At 35.9% G+C, this 23,181-nt stretch overlaps 1 protein-coding gene across 1 annotated transcript; it reads right to left on the reverse strand.

Annotated features, from left to right (window-relative positions):
* Nucleotides 1-17,545: 17,545 nt before the first annotated feature.
* On the reverse strand, nucleotides 17,546-22,065 carry LOC133817718 (xanthohumol 4-O-methyltransferase-like). The gene is made up of 2 exons (XM_062250298.1): nucleotides 21,197-22,065; nucleotides 17,546-18,077 (listed from the first exon to the last, which is right to left on the reverse strand). The coding sequence occupies exons 1-2, from the start codon at nucleotides 21,968-21,970 to the stop codon at nucleotides 17,763-17,765; spliced, it is 1,089 nt and encodes a 362-aa protein (XP_062106282.1). The 5' UTR covers nucleotides 21,971-22,065; the 3' UTR covers nucleotides 17,546-17,762.
* Between the last annotated feature and the right edge of the window lie 1,116 nt (nucleotides 22,066-23,181).

The raw sequence follows: 23,181 nt of genomic DNA on the forward strand, positions 1-23,181 counted from the left end.
AAAGAATGCGTCGGGGGCGACCTCGACCTCCTTCTCCACGACCAGCCCGAAGCGGGGGATCGGGGAGCTAGGCATCATCGCCTTTCCTTTTTTCTGCTGGGGGGCCGAGCTTCCAACGTTCTTCTGAGGGAGGTTATTTTTTGGAGTCATCTGGTCGCCTAGCGAACAAAAGAAAACACTTTAGAAAAGGCGACCCAAGCAGGAGGGAGAAGTAGTTATTATTTGCACGAGCTGAGGTAAGCCCAGCTCGTGGAGAGTGGAACCACGCGGTTCAGTGAAGACGCGCGTATGCTCCCAGCAGATCCCAGATTACTCGGAATTCACGTGTCAGGGAGTTCAGAATAGAATTTTCCTTGGGGGGAAAGTTGCAATAGTCAGAAAATTACAAAACCGCTCATGAGGCGTGTTCCCTAAGCTACCCGGTTTTGCACCCAAAAATTCCCAAAACTCCTACCCAGAAATTTGTCCAAAAAAAGCACCCTGAAACCCATACGCTAAAGCGATTTCTTACAACAAATGTGCCCTAACCTAAAAAGGGCTGTCACCCTCCATATCCGCACAACCCAGAAAACCCTTGCATGCGGCTACAATGAAAATTTTTCCTAAAAGCTACAGTAGCATGTTTTCAAAGTGAACAGGGTGAGGAAACTTACAGTGTATGGCTGGGAGGTAGACGAGGGCGTTGCGTTGATAGGAGCTTCGTCGGTGTAGTAGTTTCCAAAGCTTTGGAGAAATCCGTGAACCTAAGCTTCGTGAACGATGAAAAAGGCAGCAACAGGGTTGACGGCTTCATTCTTCTGAAATATGGAGAAGGAAGAGAAAAGGAGATTTGGAAAATTTTGAATGAAAGGGTGGCCCGTGCGTGGGGTAGCCACCCCTTTTTTATATACGTGAAGGATCACATGTAGAAGGCTCTTGGGTGGCCCTGGTGAGGGATCCGAGGCCTTCCACTCGAAATACGAAACGACGGCTGGGGCATAGGCTAGGCCATTAAATGCGGTTCTCGTAAGACGTACCGTCACCACCCACAACGTTCCACGTATCAGACGCCTGCGTAAAGAGTGGAATGTGAAGAGTTTATGGGGAAGTCTAAAAGCCCCTACTGTGGTCTTATATGCGACGTCATATACCACGAGTAGGAGCTTGGGGGGCAGATGTACACCCTGGTTTTCCCACGGGCTGATTAGCAGGCCGAGCTACAGACTAATCATGATTAGCCCATTAACATCCCCAAGACCGGAGCTCCCGTTTGGAGGTCGTACCTTATTAGCTCGAGCAATTCCTGAAGACTCACCAAGGTTGTCCAGGACTGGGTGAAGGAATCCGAAGGCCGAAGGTCGGGTCAAGGGAGCAGCTCGTAGCACGAGCTATAACCCCCTGAAAAGTCAACACATGCAAGATAAACGTGCATATATCTGACATCACGTGTCTGATATCTCCCTGACTTCTCGGACACGCAGGAGGAACGTGCGTGTTCAGATATCCACGGCTGGGTTGGGCCGTGCGGCCAATTATCTCCTTACCTATCGATTTGACCATACTTATGTGTCAGGTTTAGGAATTAATCATGAATGTCACAGAGTTGATATGAAAAATAATAAGGTCACGGGATGACCTCCTTACCAACTTCCAGGTGCCTTCTCCTATAGATATGGAGAACCTAGGAGTTGATAGGGGTTGGGAAAAATAGTAACTGAATAGATATATGCTTTGTAACCAAATGCCCAGAATATATCAATAATATTGACTAGTGGAGTAGAGGGATTTTAACCTTCGAACCACTTAAAAACGTGTCTTGAGTCACCTAGTTCATTCTCTAAGATTCTGTATCTGCGACAGTTCTATATTCAGCACTAATCCCTTTCTCTTCTTCTCTTAATTACCTGTTGCCGAAGAACCGCGTCAATAGGTAGCAACTATGTTTTCCTCTTGAGTTACGTTCACCTTAGGTCCTTGTTGGTCTTTTCTATGCCTACACTCTCTAGCATAGTGACCTTTATTCCCACACACAAAGCAATGACCTTTCTCGCCCTTAAACTTGTTTGGATTGGTTTATGGATCCAAAGGTTTCTCGTTACCCTTTTTCCCTTTGTTTTTGGGATGTTTTGGTTGTGACACCGCATTTGCTTTGGAAGTCTCTCCATTAGACCCCTCCACAAGTTTGTCTCTACATATCGATTCCTCTTCGATTTGAATATGCTTTTGGATTTCCTCCAAAGAATAATCCTCATTTTTATGAAGGATTCTTTTCCTATAGCTCTTCCAAGTTGGTGGTAATTTAGCCACTATAACACCAACTTGAAAGGCCTCGGGAAGCTCAATCTTTAAAACTTTTAGTTTGTTAACAATTATTTGCAATTCATGAATTTGAGGAAGAATAGGTTTATCACCAAAAAATTTGAAAATCAAAGTATTGAGATATCAAAAACTTTTTGGTGCCTTCCTCTTCCGCCTTGAACTTTTTCTCAAGTGCATCCCATATCTCCTTGGCCGATTTGGTCTTGGTGTAGAGGTCATAGAGCCTATCGGATAGGGTGTTGAGAATATGACCCCTACAAAGGAGATTGTCCTCCTCCCTCTTCCTTCTTTTCTCCACCTCCTCGGAGTGTCCTTGTCGGATGGCGTTGGGAGAGGTTCTAGAGTGGATTCTAGAATGTAAGCGATTTTGAGAGTGGTCAAAAGGAATATCACCTTTTCTTTCCACCTAGTGAAGTTGGACCCATCAAACCTATCCAACCTCACTAGGTCTTTATTCATGATTTTGATAGTCTCACCTTCCATTGAAACAAACAAAGGGATAAGCTTTTGAATGTTAGAAAAAAAAATAGATTGCCTCAATGGAAATAGGTAAGAATATTACAACTCTATGCAATAATATTACAAATAAATATTGATTGATTAAATAAAGTTACAATTCTATAACTGAAAATTACAAATAAACAAAGGAAAGGAAGAAGATGATGAAGAAGAAAAGAATAGTGAGAATACAACTCTAAGCAAAAGATTACAAGTGAAATAATGGTGTTTGAAACAAAAGAAAAGATTACAACTCTTAAAAAAAATATACAAGTAAATAGAACAAGAGAATAAGAAGAAAAACAATAGATTAAAATGAAGAAAAGAAATACAAGTAAACTCTCACTTACACAACCTAAGTGAAGAGGGTTGAGGATCATTAACTTAAACAAGGTTTAAAACCTTTGTCCAAAAGCTTATTTCCCCTAACTCAAGCACTAAGGGATCTCTCTCAGATATTGGAAATGCTTTCTGGAATTATCAAGCCTCAAGGTGTTTCTAGCCAAGTGCTCTAATGGATAGAAATGTTGTTTCTTTCAAGTGAGTTATAGGCTCCTATTTATAGAGTTTAGAGACACCCTTTGAATTTCAAATTCCACCAACCCCCATGGTTGTTACCAATGTTTAATTGGATTAATATGGAATTAAAAATGAGATTTGGGAGTTATTTGGGTTTTTTGAGCCGTTCAACAAAGATTGAAAAAACTTAAAAAATTGTCAGTTTTGGCCTGTGGCCGCGGCCACTACTCTCTGTCCCACTGGTCACGGCCACTGACCATTTTCAGCTCTTAAAAATGTGTTGTTTTTCCAAACGGTTCCAAACCCTCCCAAATGATTTTGTAACTCCCAAAACACATTATTGGGGTTAAAATCATATCTCTAACAGCCATTTCACATGTGGCTTTATGAAATTCTTCTCAATATTGTGTAACACCAAATTTACACAATAAAGGGTAATATTTGGAAGTTACAAATTTGTAACACCAAATATGTTACATTATTTGGATATATCTCATATATCTAAATATTGTAACTCTCTATTATATGTTACAATATGTTACACTCTTTGTCACATTTATTTAATCTAAAACATTATATTATAATATAATATAATATTACATTATATTATATTATATTATAAAATAATATAACAGTAGCGACCTCCACTTCTCAGACCGAGATTCCTGCTGCAGATCCTCCCAACGCTCCTCCTGCTATCCAGACTCTCCTAATGCTGGGGTCAGTTCCAAAGAAACCAGCGACCTTGAGGGGGCGCCTGTTTTCGATTTCTACTCATGTTGATGAGTATGTTGTCGAAAACGCTGCTAGGACTCACGGAGCCACTCTTGGCTCGGACGTCCGGTCTCGGGTGGGAAAGAGCATCAGCAGTCTCGGGGCTCCTCAATGGCAGTTCCTGGTCAATGCTCGGGACTCTAGTTCTCTTTATGACAAGGGCACCGAGCTCATTTCTTCGGTACTTTTATTTGGAGCATGCTCTAACTTGATTTGTTTGTGTGTTAGGCTCTTACTGCGTTTGCTCAACTAAATTACAAGCTGAACAACGAGGTCCATGCAAGCATGTCCTATGCTCAAGAGTCGAAGGATCTCCAACTCAAGCTCACTGACGAGTTCAATACCGCAAGGTCAAAGCTGGAGGCTGAGGTCGAGAAGTTGAATGCCGAGCATAAAGAAAGAGCTCCAGGGTTAAGGAGCTTGAGAAGATCAATGCCAAGCTTGAGGATGAGAAAAAGGCCACCTTCGAGGTGATGGAGGATGAAAAGGCTCGTCTTCTCGAAGAGTTCAAGCAGAGGAAGGATCAAGCGGTTGACTTGGCTATGTACAGGATTTGGGCCAACAACGCCGATCTCAATACAAGCTTCCTGGGCTCTTTTGAGGAAGAGCTTGTGGCCAAATGGAAAGTTCGGCTTGATGAGGAGGAAGTTGCTCGGGAGGATAGTCATGTTATTCGTCCTGGTGAGTGTTATCAAAAATAATATTGCCTCAATGGAAATGGTAAGATAATGTTACAACTCTATGCAAAATATTACAATGGACAAGATTGATTAAATAAAGTGTTACAACTATATAACTGAAAATACAAATAAAACAAAGGAAATGAAGAAGATGATGAAGAAAAAGAGAATAGTAAAATACAACTCAAAACAAAAGTTACAAATAAAATAAAGTGTTTGGACCAAATGAAGAGATTACAACTCTTAAACAAAATATACAAGTAAATAAAACAAGAGAATAAGAAGAAGAACAATAGAATAAAAGGAAGAACATAAACCACAAACAAACTCTCACTTACACAACCTAAGTGAAGAGGATTGGAGATCACCAACTTGAACAAGGTTTGAAACCTTTGTCCAAAAGCTTATTTCCCCCTAACTCAAGCACTAAGGGATCTCTCTCAGATTTTGGAAATGCTTTCTGGAATAATCAAGCCTCAAGGTGTTTCTAGCCAAGTGCTCTAGTGGATAGAAATGGTGTGTCTTACAAGTGAGCATTAGGCTCCTATTTATAGAGTTTAGAGACACCCTTTGAATTTCAAATTCCACCAACCCCCATGGCTGTTACCAATGATTAATTTGGTGTTTTATGGAATTAAAATAGAGATTTGGGAGTTACTTGGTTGTTGGAATCGTTCAAAATTGGATAAAAACTGAAATTATATGAAGCTGTCAACCATTAGGGCTGTGGCGCTTGTTCCAGGCACCGCGACCCTTAGTCAATTTCAGCAACACATTTTTTTAGTTTTTTTCAAAACGTTCCAATTTATTCCCACTTGATTTTGTAACTTCCATACACAATATAGGAGTTAAAATCACATCTCTATCAGCCATTTCTCATATGGCTTTAAGAAATTCATCTCAATATTGTGTAACAACAAATCTACACAATAATGGGTGATATTTAGGAGTTACAAATTTGTGATGAATTTGTAACACCAAATATGTTACATGTTTGGATATTTCACATATATCCAAATAATGTAACTCTCTATTATATGTTACAATATGTGACACTCTATGTCACATTTATTTAATCTATAACATTATATTATAAAATAATATAACAGTGAGGGTAGTGCTTTCGATGATGCTGAGAAGGCCAAGGAGAATGCTAAGAAGGCTAAGGAGGCTGCTCCTGCCTCCTAAATCTCGATCCTAGGTTGCGTCCCTTTGAATCTTTTGTAATAGTTTTTATCTTTTGCTTTTTATGCCCTTGAGGAAAAAATGATTTACAGCTCGTAAAAGAGCTATTTATTTATGATATTTCTAATACCATATTTGACTTTACTTTAATATTTTTTCTTTACATCTCTTGAATCGAAATATTTCAAGCAATTTTTTTTAAAAGTTTGCCTATATGCCTGTTTATTCATACAAACACACGCTGGATTTCAGCTCGAGTTTCTCATGCATTCTCTCATAGTTTGTTTGATATATCCGTATCCAATCTCGTTATTTATCAAGGTCAAAACTTACTTTTACCATGCACTCGAAAGTACTTATATGGCGTGTAATATAGGTAGTTTAGTTGTATCTTGCTTTTCTAGTTACTTTTCCTCGTCCTCAAGTAACTTCCCGAGGTTGTGAGGTTAAGACTTTTGTTGCAAAATACTTCAGCCTCGATATCAACTTAGCTCCCAGTAGGTTAATTTTTTCCCATGCGCGTCGATTAATTTAAGCTAGTTTGTTCCGAACCTATTTAGGACGTGTTTGGTTCATAATCCATACACTTATATATTTTCGATCTAGTTATATCTAGATCGTACTGGTTCGCGTACCTAGTCATATCCAAACACTTAATTTTATATAATTTGGTTATGTCCAAATTTTAGCTCATGTATTTGGTTATATCCAAACACTTTGTTTTTATATAATTTGGTTATGTCCAAATTTTAACTCGCGTATTTGGTTATATCCAAACACTTTGTTTTTAATAATCTGGTTAATGGTCCAGACATTTTTACGTTATTTATTTTTTTGAACTGATGGTGTATATATACCACTGATGCCCCCTTAATATCCTATGAGTGTGATCATAGGTTATTAAATTAAGAGAGTTTGCAAAAAATACGATATATTGACATGAAAATGATCTTTATTCAATATCGAACAATTTATTAACATAAACTTTGTAAAGATAACAAGCATGGTTACAAGAGACATCGTTCCTACACTATTGATAGTAAGGTCGTAGATGTTCGTCATTCCATGCTCGTGGTACCAACTCTCTGTTTAATCTTGCCAATTTGTAAACTCCAGATCGAATGATTGACTCGATCTAGTAAGGTCCCTCCCAATTAGGTCCAAGGACACCGGCAGCTGGATCTCTTGTAGCTAGAAACACGCACCTTAACACCAGATCTCCCAATCCGAACCTTCTTTCCCGGACTTTTTTATTGAAGTATCGGGTAGCTCACTGCTGATATGCTGCATTCCTTAGTTAAGCCTCATCCCTTTTTTCTTCAATAAGGTCTAGACATACTTCTTTCCCGGATTGGTTCGAGGCTTGATCATAAGCATGGTTACAAATCATGGGAATTTCGACCTCGATTGGTAACATGGCTTCGCAACCATATGCCAGTGAAAAGGGGGTATGTTTTGTTGAAGTGCGAGTTGTGGTTCGATATCCCCACAAAACTTGGGGCAACTTTTCGGGCCATTTCCCCTTAGCTTCTTCTAATTTCTTTTTCATAGAACTCTTGAGAGTCTTATTCACAGTTTCAACTTGGCCATTTTCTTGGGGATGGGCAACAGAGGAAAAGCTCTTTATTATCCCATTTTTCTCACAAAAACTTGTGAATAAGTCACTGTCAAATTGAGTACCATTATCCGATACTATTTTCCTTGGCATTCCATATCGGCAGATTATGCTCTTTACCTCAAAGTCCAAGACTTTTTTTGAGGTAATCGTTGCCAGGAGTTCGGCCTCGGTCCACTTCGTAAAATAATCGACCGCGACTATTGCGTACTTAACTCCACCTTTGCTAGTTGGCAACGAACCTATGAGGTCGATTCCCCACACCGCAAATGGCCATGGGGAGGTCATCATAGTTAGCTCGGAAGGTGGAGCTCGCGGGATTGTAGCGAACCACGGACACTTATCGCATTTCTTGACATACTCAAATGCATTTGCTTTGATAGTGGGCTAGAAGTATCCTTGGCGTTTAATTTTCTTAGATAGGCTATGCCCCCCAATGTGGTCCCCACAGAATCCTTCATGAATCTCTTTTAGGATTTTCTTGGCCTCGGGTGGAGTCATACATCAGAGTAGTGGCATAGAGTATCCTCTCTGATATAGCCTTCCATCCACAATAGTGTCTCTGGGAATTTGATACATTTTTTCGTTCTGGTGGGAGAATGTCGGTTTCAAGGTGATCAACTATTGGGGCCATCCAGGTTGGTTCAGAGTTAATCATGTTTACATCTTCCTGTTCAGGCTCGCTAATACTGGGTACCAACAGGTTCTCTACTGGGACTACATTTAGCGCATCGACCTCGTTGGATGTGGCGACCTTGGCTAGGGCGTCTGCATTCGAATTTTGCTCTCGGGGAACCTGCTTTATCGCATAGAACTCGAAATGTTCGAGTGTTTCTTTTTCTTTCTCTAAGTAAGCAGCCATCTTTGTTCTGCAAGCCTGGTATTCTCCTAAGATTTGGTTCACCACTAACTGTGAGTCACTGTAGCAGTGAATTGCTTTAGCCTTGAGTTCCTTGGCTGTTTGAAGTCCCGTTAGTAGAGCTTCATCTTTAGCCTCGTTGTTAGATGCTTCGAAGCCAAACCTTAAGGCAGAATGAAATCGACTTCCAGTTGGAGTGATCAATTTGATTCCTGCCCCCGATCCATTTTCGTTGGAAGATCCATCAACATAAAGTTTCCATAGCTCGCGGGCTGGGGTTATAACTTCATTGCCAGACACTCCCGTACATTCCACAATGAAGTTTGCCAAGGCCTGCCCTTTTATGGTCGTCCTGGGATGATAAGAAATCTCAAATTGTCCTAGCTCAACAACCCATTTTAATAATCGATCTAAGGCTTCTGGTTTTGACAAGACTTGTCATAGTGGTTGGTCAGTTTGCACATGGATGGGGTGTGCTTTGAAGTAAGGTCAGAGCTTTCGAGACAAGTGGATTACGCTGAAAGCCAATTTCTCCATTTATGGGTATCTCGATTCTGCCCCCAGTAACCTTTTGCTGGCATAGTAGACTGGTTTTTGTACCTTCTGATCTTCTCAGACGAGCACGACACTGATGGCATGCTCGGTCGAGGTATAGGTACAAGATTTCTCCTGTGATAGGTTTCGACAAGATGGGAGGTTCTGCGAGGTGTTTCTTTAGCTCCTGAAATGCAAGCTCGCATTCCTCTGTCCATTCTAATTTTTCCCCCTTTCAAAAGGTTGAAAAAAGGAAGACAGCGATCTGTAGATTTCGAGATAAACCTACTTAATGTGCCATCCGTCCAGTTAAGCTCTGGACGTCTTTATGTATTTGACGTGAAGGCATGTCAATTAGAGCCTGGATCTTGTCAGGATTAACCTCTATTCCTCACGCGTTCACTATGAACCCCAGAAACTTTCCCGATGACACTCCAAAAGAGCATTTTTGTGGGTTGAGCTTCCATGTTGTATTTTCGTAGCACGGCAAAGCATTCTTCGAGGTCGTCCACATGGTTATTGTTATGTTTAGATTTGACCAACATATCATCAACATACACTTCCATGTTGTTACCTATCTGCTCGGAGAACATCCTATTTACAAGCCTTTGGTACGTGGCTCTAGCATTTTTAAGCTCGAAAGGCATGACACTGTAACAGTACAGCCCTTTATCTATCACAAAACTCGTATGCTCTTGGTCAGGCGCATGCATGGAAATCTGGTTATATCCAGAGTAGGCATCCATGAATGACATAAGACAGTGCCCAGCTGTGGCATCTACGAGTTGATTGATCTGAGGTAGGGGAAAGCAATCCTTAGGGCATGCCTTCTTGAGGTCGGAGTAGTCGATGCAAGTTTGCCATGTCCCGTTAGGTTTCGAAACCAAGACCAGATTGGCGATCCAATCGGGATAAAAGGCGTCTTGTATAAATCGGTTGGCCTTTAATATGTCGACTTCCTCCTTCAAGGCTTTCTTCCTATCATCATCTAGGAGTCTTCACTTTTGATGTTTTGGGGGAAAGCTCTTATCAATGTTGAGTGCATGGATCATCACATATGGACTTATCCCTACCATGTCTGAATGTGACCATGCAAACACATCCTGGTTCTCCCTCAAGAAGCAAATTAATTGTTATTTTATTTCTTCTGAAAGGTTTTTCCCCACCTTCACAGTTTTAGGGGGATCAACTTCCTCGAGCTTAACTTCTTCAAGCTCTTCTAGTGGCTCGAGATCAGCCCTTTCTTCTACTCTAGGATCGATCTCTTCTTCTATTTTGAAGACTGTCCCATTCTTATTCTGAATTACAACAAGTGTTTGTGCACTTGTCTGCTTCTTCCCTCTTATGGAAATGTTGTAGCATTCCCTTCCTACGAGCTGGTCCCCTTCAGAGTCCCAATGCCACTAGAAGTCGGGAACTTGATGGCTAAATGCCTGACAAACGAAACTGCCTCCAGCCCTACAAGGGCGAGTCTCCCGAGCAGAACCTTATAGGCAGATGGGAGATCCACCCCTACGAACTCCATCATCTTGGTTACAGAGACTGGGTAGTCTCCCAATGTTACAGGGAGTTTGATGGATCCCATGCAAGCAATCCCTTCTCCTGAAAAGTCGTACAACGTAGTTGCACATGCTTTTAGATCGCGAAGAGCGAGTCTCATCTTTTCTAATGTGGCTTTGTAAAGGATATTTACCGAGCTCCTATTATCAATCAGGACTCGGTGTACCCTCTTGTTCGCGAGCTGAAGGGTGATGACCAGTGGGTCATTATGAGGGAACTGTACATGGGACGCGTCATCTTCAGTAAAAGTTATGGGTTGAGATTCAACCCTTTGTTGTTTCGGAGCTCTGGGTTTGGGTTCGTAGGGAGACCCGTCACTAGTTTTCAGCTCATTTACGTATCTCTTCTGGGCATTCCTGCCCAATCCTGCAATATGGGGTCCCCCCAAGATGGTTATAACATCTTCTTTATCAATCGGAGGAGGTCGTTCATCCTTCCTTGCTCGGGAGTTGCTGTTCTGGGCAGGTGGTGTAGTTGCTGCCCTCTGGTTGGTAGAAGATTGATTGGGGTTCTGGTTTTTTACATACTGCCTGAAATATCCTCTCGAGATCAATCCTTCGATCTCATCTTTTAGTTGTCTGCATTCATCGGTTGTATGTCCGATATCTCTGTGGAATCTGCAGTACTTATTAGAGTCTCTTTTCGCCTTTTGGTTTCTCATGGGGTCAGGCCGTCTGAAAGGGACCTGGTTTTCATTTTCTAGGTAGATATTCTCCCGAGACTCATTGAGCTTGGTATACACCTTATATACGGAGAAGTATCTTTCCCCTTTCTTCTTTTTTCCCCCATCCGCCTCAAGGTTATTCCCTTCATTTTTCTTTCTCTTAGAAAGGTTGTCCCCAAGGGGTTTTGAGGTCGTAGGGTCCGTCGAGGTCGAGGCAGAGTTTGTGTTTATTGTTGTAGTCATGGGTTGAGAGGTCATATTCAATGCTGACCTCGCCTCTTCTACATTAACAAACATTTGAGCTCGTCGATTTAACTCGGTTAGGTACCTTATAGGCTTCCTTTGCATATCTTCCCAAAAAGGAGTTCCAGGCATTACTCCAGCTCGAACAACCATTAAATGGCCACTATCATCGACATCACGAGCTCGAGCGACTTCCAAATTGAACCTTGTGAGATAACTCTTTAGTGTTTCGTTTGGCTGCTGTCAGACATTGGTCAAGGCAGACGCCTCGGGCCTAATGCCAACCATGGCCTTGAATTATTTCTTGAAATCTCTTGATAATTGATCCCAAGAAGCAATCGAGTGTCTCTTATATTTTTCAAACCAGTTCTTTGCGGGTCCCGTGAGAGAGGTCGGGAACAGCATGCATCTGAGCTCGTAGCCCACATTACTGGCTCACATGATCATGTCGAATGTACTTAAATGACCGTATGGATATGAATTTCCATCAAATGGCGGGACATGAGGAATTCTAAATCCTTGAGGAAATGGGGTGCTAGAGATGTGCGGGGCAATTGGCTCGAGCTCTTCACCGAATTCTTCGTCCCTCTCCCGACTTCGTTCATTTTGTAAGAGCCTGAATGCTCTTTCCAACTGCTCAATCCTTTCTTGGACTGGATCTACGGGGTCTGACAAGAATCAGCAGGAACTGGTTATCATTGATTACAACTCCAATTTCGCGCCTCGGTGCAAGGTTCTTGCGCCCATTGAGATGATCTCTCAGATCCGGATTCGATGGATTATCACGCCCTCGATTGTGGTTCAGATGCTCCCGTAAATCTGGGTGATATCTTCGATTTTTGGTGTTCCTAGGTTCCTGGTTATATATACTCACAGACCTAGTGTCGCCCGAGCCTTCGCTGACATGACTTGTTGCATGATTATTTCGATATGGGTTTCTTGCCTGTCGCCTTGTCTCAATAGTTTGAGATCGAGACATTTGGCTTCTCATGGGATTCGGACCCCTATGCTCCCTAGCAGTTTCCCCATTCCCACGCCTTCGCTCAGCTCGCCGTTCCTTATCACCATGGTCGGTTGTGCATCCCTCCGAATTGGCGAGGGGTGCCTTATCGGCGATGGTGGGTGTCTTATTGGCAATGGTGCCTACCATCCATTACGGGGCCTAGAAGGCCCTGAGTTTGCTCGACCAGGTTCTTCCATGTTCTGCGCGGTACCAGGATTTTGGGTCCGAGCCTCCGAGGGAGCTCGGCTATTCCCTACCCCGGCTGGTGCCTCTGTAGTTGGGTTGGCAGGACCTTCAGCCCGATTACTTCTCCGGGTTCTCGACAGAGCAGGTTGCTCTACTGGCGGCGAATTTTGCTCTGCTCTTCGAGTGGCCGCATTTTTGCGCGGCCGTCCTCGAGGCCTAGGTGGTGGAACGTGAACGTCCCACGGAGGCGGAGCTTGGGCATCTGGCCGAGGTGGGGCCTGAGCCATCTGTGCTTCAGCAGCTAGTCTGGCTAGTTCTTCGTTGCGTTTCTTAGCTTCTACCAACTGCTTTCGCAATTGACGATTTTCGAGTTCCACTATTGGGACGTATCGTTCAAGATTGTAGTACATATCCTCATCGTCCCTGGGAGCAGGTGGTCCCTGAGAGTCGGATGAACCACTCCTCTCATCAGGATCCGAATTCACCATAGGCTGCTTTCCAGGGCGCTGGGGGTACTCAGCTTCATCTAAAATTTCCTCCTCAGGAACATTGGGATCATTTGCAACCATTGTTGATTCGAGAGGCTTTCTGACTGAACAGACTCACGCACGTACTGTTTAATGGCTCTCAATGAAGCACCAAACTGTTGACGCTGTTTTTCTTCAACTTAAATAAGAAAGCAAATTAAACAAGAAAATATTGGAGGAAATAAATAAAGATGAACACAACAGGTTTTTTACTTAGTTCAGCAGTTAAATCTGCCTAGTCCACGACTCTATGTTATTAAGACTTGGAAGTTTTCTTGAAACTTTTCAGAGAATAGTTGCCCAGAGTTTTCTCTTCAACAATCAGAATTCGGTCCTCTACAAATGGTGCTTCCTTCTCTATTTATAGGGAAGGTTACAGAATTCGTTCCCACGTATCTCGGGAAGATATCCTGGAAATCAATTAATATAATGCTTTTTAATGCATGATTCCTCATATACACGGAAACGCCCCATGAAAAGTGGGAACGGATAACAGATTAAATGATATCCCTTAAACATTGGGATTGTACAACAATAAATACATTCACACGTAACTGATCAATCCGGATACGGGAGTCATCAAATATTCGAGATCAACAACTGGCATTGAACTCGCCGAGGCTATCAATTGACTACAAGCTCGCCGCCTAGTTTCGCCTATGCACGAAACAAGTAGATGTTGACGATGTTGCCACATTCGAGCTTACACTTCCCGAGCATGAGCCATTTCACCTAAAGGCAATCAAGGACAAATATATATATAAGTGTCATACTATGGCCATTACGAGCTCAGAGCATATTCGAGACTATACATCCTCGAAGTCGTTGTTTACTTCGAAGAGGTCCGACGGTTGGATCATATGACGACTGCATATATTTCGAGCTCACACATGACGAGCCCAGTTTTCGGGGTCTTAACTTCTTATCTCGAAATCTGGGTGTAACAACTCCCAAATTCAAAAATTAGAACAAAGATAAACTTAAACAAAAATAAATTAATCATTTAATTAAAATATGATATTTATTTCAAAATTTATATTGATGTCGGTCATATAATTATTAAATTAATGAATTAAAAAAATTGTATCGAAACATTATAAAGGAAATTTGTATTATAAATAAGCATTATATATTAATAAAAAAATAACTCAAGAATGTTATAACTGCTACATTCTAGTTTTCAAAAAGAAAAACTGGTTATTTTTTGGGTTTTCAAAAACTTTGGCTTTGAATGTCGCCGGCGTTTCTGGGATTCTTGGCTCCGATCTCGCTCTATAGACAGATATGAAAGTCACTGCCACCACCATAGGACACCTTAGGGTCAAGACTTCAAAGCCCAGTGTCGCGCACCTCCCATATTTGTCATTGTGCGGTAATGCTCTCATATACTTTTGTCATATTTTAATCTTCACTATCATCCTTATTTTCATTATTTTCATTTTATCTTTTTTTCTAGGTTATTTTCTTATGATATGTCGAAGATATTGAACATTGATAATGAAATTTCTTTGAGTGTACGATTTTAATCTTCACTATCATCCTCATTTTTATTGGATTTGCAGGCATTATTTCAATTTAGTGATGCAGAGATAGCATCATTAGCAAGAAATGGCTTGATGGAGGGAGCATTTCTAGGTATCATTCTGTGAGATTTGGGAGGTGTCTGAATTACCAGTGCAATCATTTTGACTATACAGATTGCAAAAGAAAATTAAGAGCTTAGAAGATTTTTTTTTAAGAAATTGAAAGAAACCGAAGAATAAGGAAAGCTCTATACTACAATTATGTATTTTGTTTTAGTAAACTTTTGTAAAAAGAATTACATATGTTTTATTTGTTATGTGTATTACGTAGATGTTTTGTATACATAAACTAATATTGTAATGTTAAATTGTTATTAGAAAGTATTTATAAAATTTTATTATATCAAAATGTCTACAAATATACATTAAAAAGGAATTTATTTTCTGAAATATCATTTAGTAACATTTTTATAGAATGTCACTAAAAAAAAAATTTAATATAAAAAACATGTATGTAATTCATTATTATTAAAAAATTTGTAATATTTGAAAATGATATTTAATTATTTTTAGTTACATTTTTTCAAATGCCACTAAAAAGAATATAGTTTTGCAACAGTTACAGTTTTGCAACATGTTTTAGTTTATATATATAATTAATAATTTTAACATTAGTGTGTGTATATTTATTATTTTAAAATTTTAATTAATGAAAATTATAATTCTATTAGTTTATTCAATACCCTTCAGTAGTTAATGAAAAATTATTATTTTATTTGTTTCCAAAAATAAAAATGGTGATTGATATATTTAATAGTTTGCAATATACATTTAAAAAAATTTATTCATTAACATATCGTATATAAATATAGTATTTGTTAAAACATCTTTTTGTTATTTTGAGTTTTTATTAAAAAAAATCAATATATTTTTAATAATAGGTTTTTTCTATAATAAAACATTAAATAATAAAATTTACATAAATATTTATTTGAAATAAACTATCACCTAATAAACTGTAATGCACAATATATGTCATTTTTATTTGTCTCGTAATAAAATTCATTGGTAAATTAAAAGTTACATTTTTTATTTAATAAGATTACTAATTACAAATTTTGGCTATGATTAGCATTTAAATTTAAAATATTCAATCACCCATTTGTGTATTTATATTCAAAATTCAAAATGAGAAAAATATATTTATTAAAATAATAAATAAATTTCAAAGTTATTAATATTATATGAAAATAATGTAAAAAAAAAAGCAACAATAACTTTTTGACTTTTTTCAAAACATTTTTATATTATTAGAAATTTATATATATTTTTTAATTGTATTTTAATAAAAATTAAATAATATTTGGAATATAAAGAGAAAAAGCTATATTAAGTATCTTATTGAAATATTAACTTTTTGAATTCCCAAAAATCAAATATATGTTTTGTTATTATATCTAAACTGGGGTAGGCATAGAACAAAAACTCAAATTGGCATAGAAGAATATTAAGCACACTGTAATCATCTATGCTATGGTGATGAAAGGAGTAAGCTCCCTGGGTCCATCCCCATTTGATATCCACTTCAGATTTTTGTTCATAATTCTGTATAGATATTATCATACATTTTCTCATGGATTGGAGTGGAGAGAAGAGGTCGTCTTCAATGAATTTCTAGAAAAAAGAAACTAGTTATTCAAGATTTATCAGCCTGAATATTAAGCACAAGAGCCAAAGTAGATAATAAACTCTATCAGCCTGAGGACTGACTGCTATGCTGTTTTGCCATCTCACTAAGAGAATATCGGCAGTTCTCAACGTGTATCTGAGGCCACAGATTCAGCAGAAAAGAGGTACTTGACTCGAGAAAGAACTGAATCATGAGCAGGGTTGTATGGATGATCCTTGGATGGGATCTCAAGTATGGCTGGGATAGGTGTATTGTAGCTGTCCACTAGGAACCTTATCATGTTTGTGACATGTTTTAAAAAGTAAAAAATTAATCTTTCAGAATCATGAATGTTTTTAATGGATAATAGTCTCTCAAATTTATATAAACATGATATAATTGTCTCAATATTAGTAGTACATTTGATCACACAACAAAGAGATTAAAAAAGCAATATGGACTTACATATTGGCTAATTAAAATTATGTCAATTTCTATATAAAGATTAATTATGATAAAAAAAATAATAACTAAATTAATAAAAATGACCTGTTGGTGACTTGTTATACCAAGTCACCATATTGTCACATCATTATAATTATTAATACTTATCTATGGGTAGTAACCGTTGAGAAGTCTTCTATATATGCATAGTTGTCCTTAACGTGCATTAATAGAGTGAATCAATAAATAATTTTGCTAGTTCACATATAATGTTCTAACAAACCATGACAAAGGGGACTTTGTCCCTTTTGTATGATATATGATAATTAAAGTGTGACGAAGTAGGAGTTATAAAGAAAGCGATGGGGGGTGTGGTCATATAGTGTCCTTGAGCGAAAATGTGAGTGGGTGAAATAGTGAAATAAAATAAATATAATGTGTGTTATTTTGTTGCAAGGTGTGATGTTGTCATTTATAAATAATGTGTTTAAATTAATTATGGTAAAATTCTTTTTGACTTATTTGGGAACTCTTATTTTCGATTTCTATTGTTCTTTTTTCTAATATATTTTATAATTAATTTGTCAATGATAAAAAAAGGATATATAAATTTATTACCACCGGTAATAGGTTACAGGTGTATATGTATATCATTATCATTTCTGTCCCCTTTGATAGTAGTGTTCAACTTTTCTTCTCGTGGATGAATGGGCAATGCAAGTAATCAGTGATCCAGAAGTGAAGTAGTAGTTGAAGAAATGAAGAAGTCCAAAGTATTAATTGTTGGTGCTATATATATATAAACTGTGTATTACACAGCACATACAACTAATTATTCCATCAACCAATGATAATTATTTAAGAATGCTAGAGCATATACATGATAGTATATACTATGTCCACACAAAGCTGGGCTGGGGTATATGCATACATATATTATTATTGAAATATTAAGTTTATATATATATATATATTTATGTATTAGTTTGGATAGGCCTCAATAATGGATGTTAAGGCCTGAATTTTGGTGATATTATAGCGAGGGAAGCCTCCTTCTTCCAAAATAGTCTTCCACTGCTTGTGAGTTCTCTCCTTTCCTCCGGTGGTGTGTGCCACCATTACTAGGTCAAACACCAAAGCAGTGTCACCAAACAGGTCATTGCTTTCTGCTTCTCCTTCTCCTTCTTCCAAAACTGACTCCACAATAATAAGTTTTCCACTTTCCTCTGCAATTGCTTTCCGGCAATTTTTCAAGATCTTCACACAATCTTCGTCACTCCAATCATGCAATATCCACTACACATAAATTAAATTATTTAATTATTAGTTTTGTCTGTTTGCGTGTAAAAAGGAAACTAGCTAGTTAGGTGTCCTCCTTGATATTTTGTAAGACAATAATACTTGGTATTACACTTGAAAGAAAAAGAAAAAAAGTGAACAATATAGTTAGTAGTGGTGTCCTTTCAAGATAAATATTATTATATTGATTGATTTATGATATAAAACCCTTCCATTTTTCAACCATTTATATATATGCACATAATAGTATATATACGACATGTATATTGAACTGTAGTTTTATATTTTTTTGTGTATGACTAATTAAGGGGACACGGTCAGCAATCTCAGAATGTGTTCGTGACAGTAAATTAAAACTGTTATGATATATATTATTGTGAGATTTAATTATCCTACTTTCTTTCATCCAATCCTTCTATAAACTATATTTGAGAAGTGTTAAAAAAAATTATCTAACTAATCTCTTTATTTTGATGACATGTGTCATCTTTTAAAACATACCTATTCATAAAAAACAATTAGTTATAATATTTTGATTTTATTATAATAATGCATTTATAATTAAATCACTCAACTCACTTTTTCTATTTATAGGGAATAAAAAATTAGAATAAAGAAAATAACTAGTCATGTTTTTTTACAATTTTTTTTATAATTATGCAAACTATTAAAATAAATTATTTTATATTTCTATATATAAGAGGAATGTAAATTGGGAGATAACTGTTAAAAAAAAAATTCATCATAATTTTTTAATCTTTAATTTATTTATTAGAAAATAATATCATATGATTTCCTGAGTTGAAAAAAAAAAATCAATATTATTAGTTTTTATTTTTTTTTTATTTATTTGCTCTCAAATTCATTGATGGATAGATTTACGGAATCCGAACTTAATCATTTTTATAAATTTTTTTTTTCTATATAAAAAGTGTTTAGATAACGAAATATTTTTGTTTTCATGGTTTGTTTTGTTAATTTTAACGGAATATTTTGAAATATTTAATAAAATATACTTTTAAAACTAATTAAAAATATATATTTATTAATTATATTAATATAAATTCAAATGTTATAAAATATTATTGTTATATAAAATTAGATATTTAATAATTATATTAATATAAATTTAAATATTATAAAATAGTATTATGACAATAATATATAATCATAATTTTTTACTAATTATACTAATATGAATTCAAATATTATAAAATATTATTATGATAATAATATTTAATACAAGACTATATATTTAAAACTTATTTATATTAATATAAATTTAAATTTTATAAAAAAAATCATTATAATAATATATGATACATAATCTTAATTTTTATTAAAATAATCATTATTTATGTTTAAAAAAGTTATCATATTATATATATATATATATTAAAATATAAACAATGTTTTGGTTTAATTTTTTATTTAGTATACTATTATGTTATTTTTTATATATAATATTGTTTATTTATTTGAAATTTATATGATAATGATATAAATTTAATAAAATTAATTAATAAATTATATAAATAAAACTAAGTAAATGTGTTGTATCTAGTATAATAATAAACATATAACAAAATAAAAAAGAAACGTGGGTTGAGGACTCAATAACTCAAAGTATATATACAGAAGTAACAAAATATAAATAAGGTTAGGCGTTATTTATATAAATCTATATGTATATATATAAAGATAAATATATAAAAAAAAATAACCATTGGGGTTATATAAATATAAATACACATATAATATAGTAGAAACAAAATAAGGGAAAAAGATATATTATATACATATATAATTATAGTGGTATAGTTGTAATAAAGTATAATATTATGACTATTTATATTATTAAAATAAATATTATTAAAAAATTGACACGTGTCATTAAACTAAATAGAGTGAATTATAAAGTCTACTTAGCACTCCTCAATATATATATATATTTTATATAAAAAAATGTATACAATGGAAATTCTTGATTTTAACAATTTTATATTTTTTTAATATTAACTTTAACGGAATATTTTTATATTTAACATAATATTTTTATATTTAACGATAGATTATAAACACTACATAAACTTAAATAAAATAAAATAAATAATTAAAAAAATTAAAATATGATATTTTACACTGATAATTATTTAAAAATAATAAATAATTAAACAAATTAAAATAATATATTTTACAATAATAATTATTTTAAAATAATAATATCATATATTTTGTAATTTAAATAAAATTTAATTAAACTTAAAGTCATGTATTAGAATAATATCATATTAAATATATAATATAATTTACTATCAATTAGCAACAAATTACTTTTAAAAAAACTAGCAAGAAACTCAAATTTAAAATTAACGTATAATATTTAATATTACATTAAACATATATAATATATAATCTCTTGTTCTTACTCCCAAATTCAAAAACTAAAACAAACAAAAATAAATAATTTATTTGATTAAAATAAGATATTTATTTTAAATTTATATGACATTAATATAAATTTAATAAAAATAATTAATAAATTTTATAAATAAAATTAAGTAGATCGTTTACATAAATATTTTTGAAATGGCATATTAAACTTTCAAGTTTTATTTTTGTCATTTCTTAATGTTTGTCACGCCCAAATATTTTTCTTCCTTTTAATTAACTAGTCTTTTAAAATTATTTTACATCTATATTACTTAAAAAGTATTTAAGAGCATTTTGTAATTAGTTTCATATGTGTAAAAAATTAGAAAAGCTCCATTCTATATATTTATCTAAATCTAAGATATAATATCCACGTCATAGAGATAATAATTGTTTGGTTTACACTTTAAGTCGATATAACAAACCTGTAATTGACCAAAAACGTGCTCACAATTGTGAAACCTAAATAACTTTTTCACAATTGTGTCATGTTATGTCATGCGTAGCTATAAGTCATATATTAGATTCAGATATAGCCGTCTCAACTATACATGTCATTCGGTCAAAAAATTGACCAATTGTTAATTAGCGACCTAACAAATAAATAAAAATGGTTCTAATTAATGCTGATTTATTAGTATTATATCATTTCAGTGAGGAACTAAAATAAGTTAATTACTTGCCTTCATGAAAATTGCGTCAGCAGTGGGGACACAATCAAACATGTCCCCTCCCACATGGGACACGCCGGGGTACGCCGGAGCAGTGGCGACCACGTGCGGCAGATCAAAGTTGATGCCTCTGATGTGCGGTTGTGATCTCACGATCTCAGATATGGAACCACCTGTGCCACCGCCGACATCAACCAACGATTTGAGGTCAGCAAAGCCATCTCTGTAATCTGATAAAATGGCTCTCATTACGACCTTGGCCGTACACTCCATGGCGTCGTTAAACAGCTTATTAAACTCCGGATTCTCTGCGCCGTAGTCCCATATGCTCTGGCCACCGTGGGCCTTCTTAAAGGCGATCCCACCTTCCCTCACGCAGCGGCTGAAGCAGTGCCATGGAGCCATCAGCCAGGGATGGTTCTCCATCAGAACCATCGGAGCTAGAGTTAGTTGACCATTGTTCGACGCCGTTTTGCTCAGCAGCCATCTTGAAGAGTGAGTCGGCCCGTAGAGGGCTTCCCCGCCGTCAGAGGGTTGGTGTTTGGTGAATATCTGACGGCGGACGAGCAGGCGCATGATGCGGGCAAGGCAGGAGAGGTCCGGCGAGGAAGCGCCCGGAATGGTGGAAGCGATTTGGGACAAGGTGATTGGGGCGGCATGAGAATGGATGATATCGGGTAACTGAAGCTCGACGGCGCATTTCAAAGCCATGGAATCTGCGAAGCTCAACATGTGCTTCCATATCTGGACCTGGCCTCTCAAGGTTGCGTCGGCTTCTATTTCCATACTTTTCTTCAGTTTTTTTTTTTTTTTTGTCTTTTAATTTTTATTTTTTGGTGGAGAAAAAGATGGAGTGGAGAGGTTATATCGAGGAGGAAGATCCTCTATCTATAATCTATGTCCATTATTTTCTGTCTGGTAAGTAAGATATTGACACGTCATTGAAACGTTTCATTCATATTTATAGATGTAACGGTAGTCCAAGTCAAACATGCTCAAATCATTTATAACTTAAAAATAAAAATAAAAAACGGCAAGTCAAGCTTTAATTTAATTCACTTATATTTTAAACAAATAAAAGAAAAATAAAAACCAAAGAAGATAGAAATTATTATGGGTGCACGGGATCTTGGGCGGTTTTTTAAAAATGCAATTCATAACTGCTCAATAAGTAAGCAGCTTGAGCCGTTTTTTTATGCATGGATTTGTGCAATTTAGTGGGCGGATTAGGTTAATTTAAGGTTTTAAATTATCAACTTATTATATTTAAAAAAATAAAAAATTATAAACTATAAAATTCAAATTTATATATTTTTTATTCATCAATATCATCGTGAATATTATTATATCTTAAACTTGAATTTAAAAGCTCATAAAAATATTCTAATAATTATCTAAATTATACAAATTATAAATGATATTAAATTTTTCAATCCAACATTGATAATTTCAACAATTTGAATTTTATTACGAAAAATTTCACTAATAGTTAAATAATCAATACAATTAACACTATTTATTTTTTCATCTATTTTTCCTAAACAATGTTTTATATACAATTCTTATATTATTATCATTAATCTCATACACAAGGAAAGTTTTCATTAAAAAAGTTAAATATTTGGACTCATATCATAAGTAGAGAATGCAGGTTGGACTCACCTTATATTATTGAAACTCGTACCCGACACATCTAGTGGCACCCAATTTCAGCGGGTTTTTTAATGGGTAGGTTCAAAACGGGTGGATTTTGATGAGTTGGGAAAGTGAAGCAAATTAGCATGTTTTTTGTTTTTTGTGCACCCATAAAAATTATTTAATCCCCTTTACATCCTCTCTTTACACCAAATATTTTGATTTTGAAAACATGCCTTGCTACCATCATACTTGAGCTCTCCCACATGTTTTAACATAGTGTTGGGGCAGCAATTTGTCTTTCTATATCTGGAAGTAATAACCCAACGATGAATGATAACTTGCTTCTACTCCAGTGATGA

This window comes from Humulus lupulus, chromosome 2 (genome assembly GCF_963169125.1).
Source record: "Humulus lupulus chromosome 2, drHumLupu1.1, whole genome shotgun sequence".
Taxonomy (NCBI): Eukaryota; Viridiplantae; Streptophyta; class Magnoliopsida; order Rosales; family Cannabaceae; genus Humulus; species Humulus lupulus.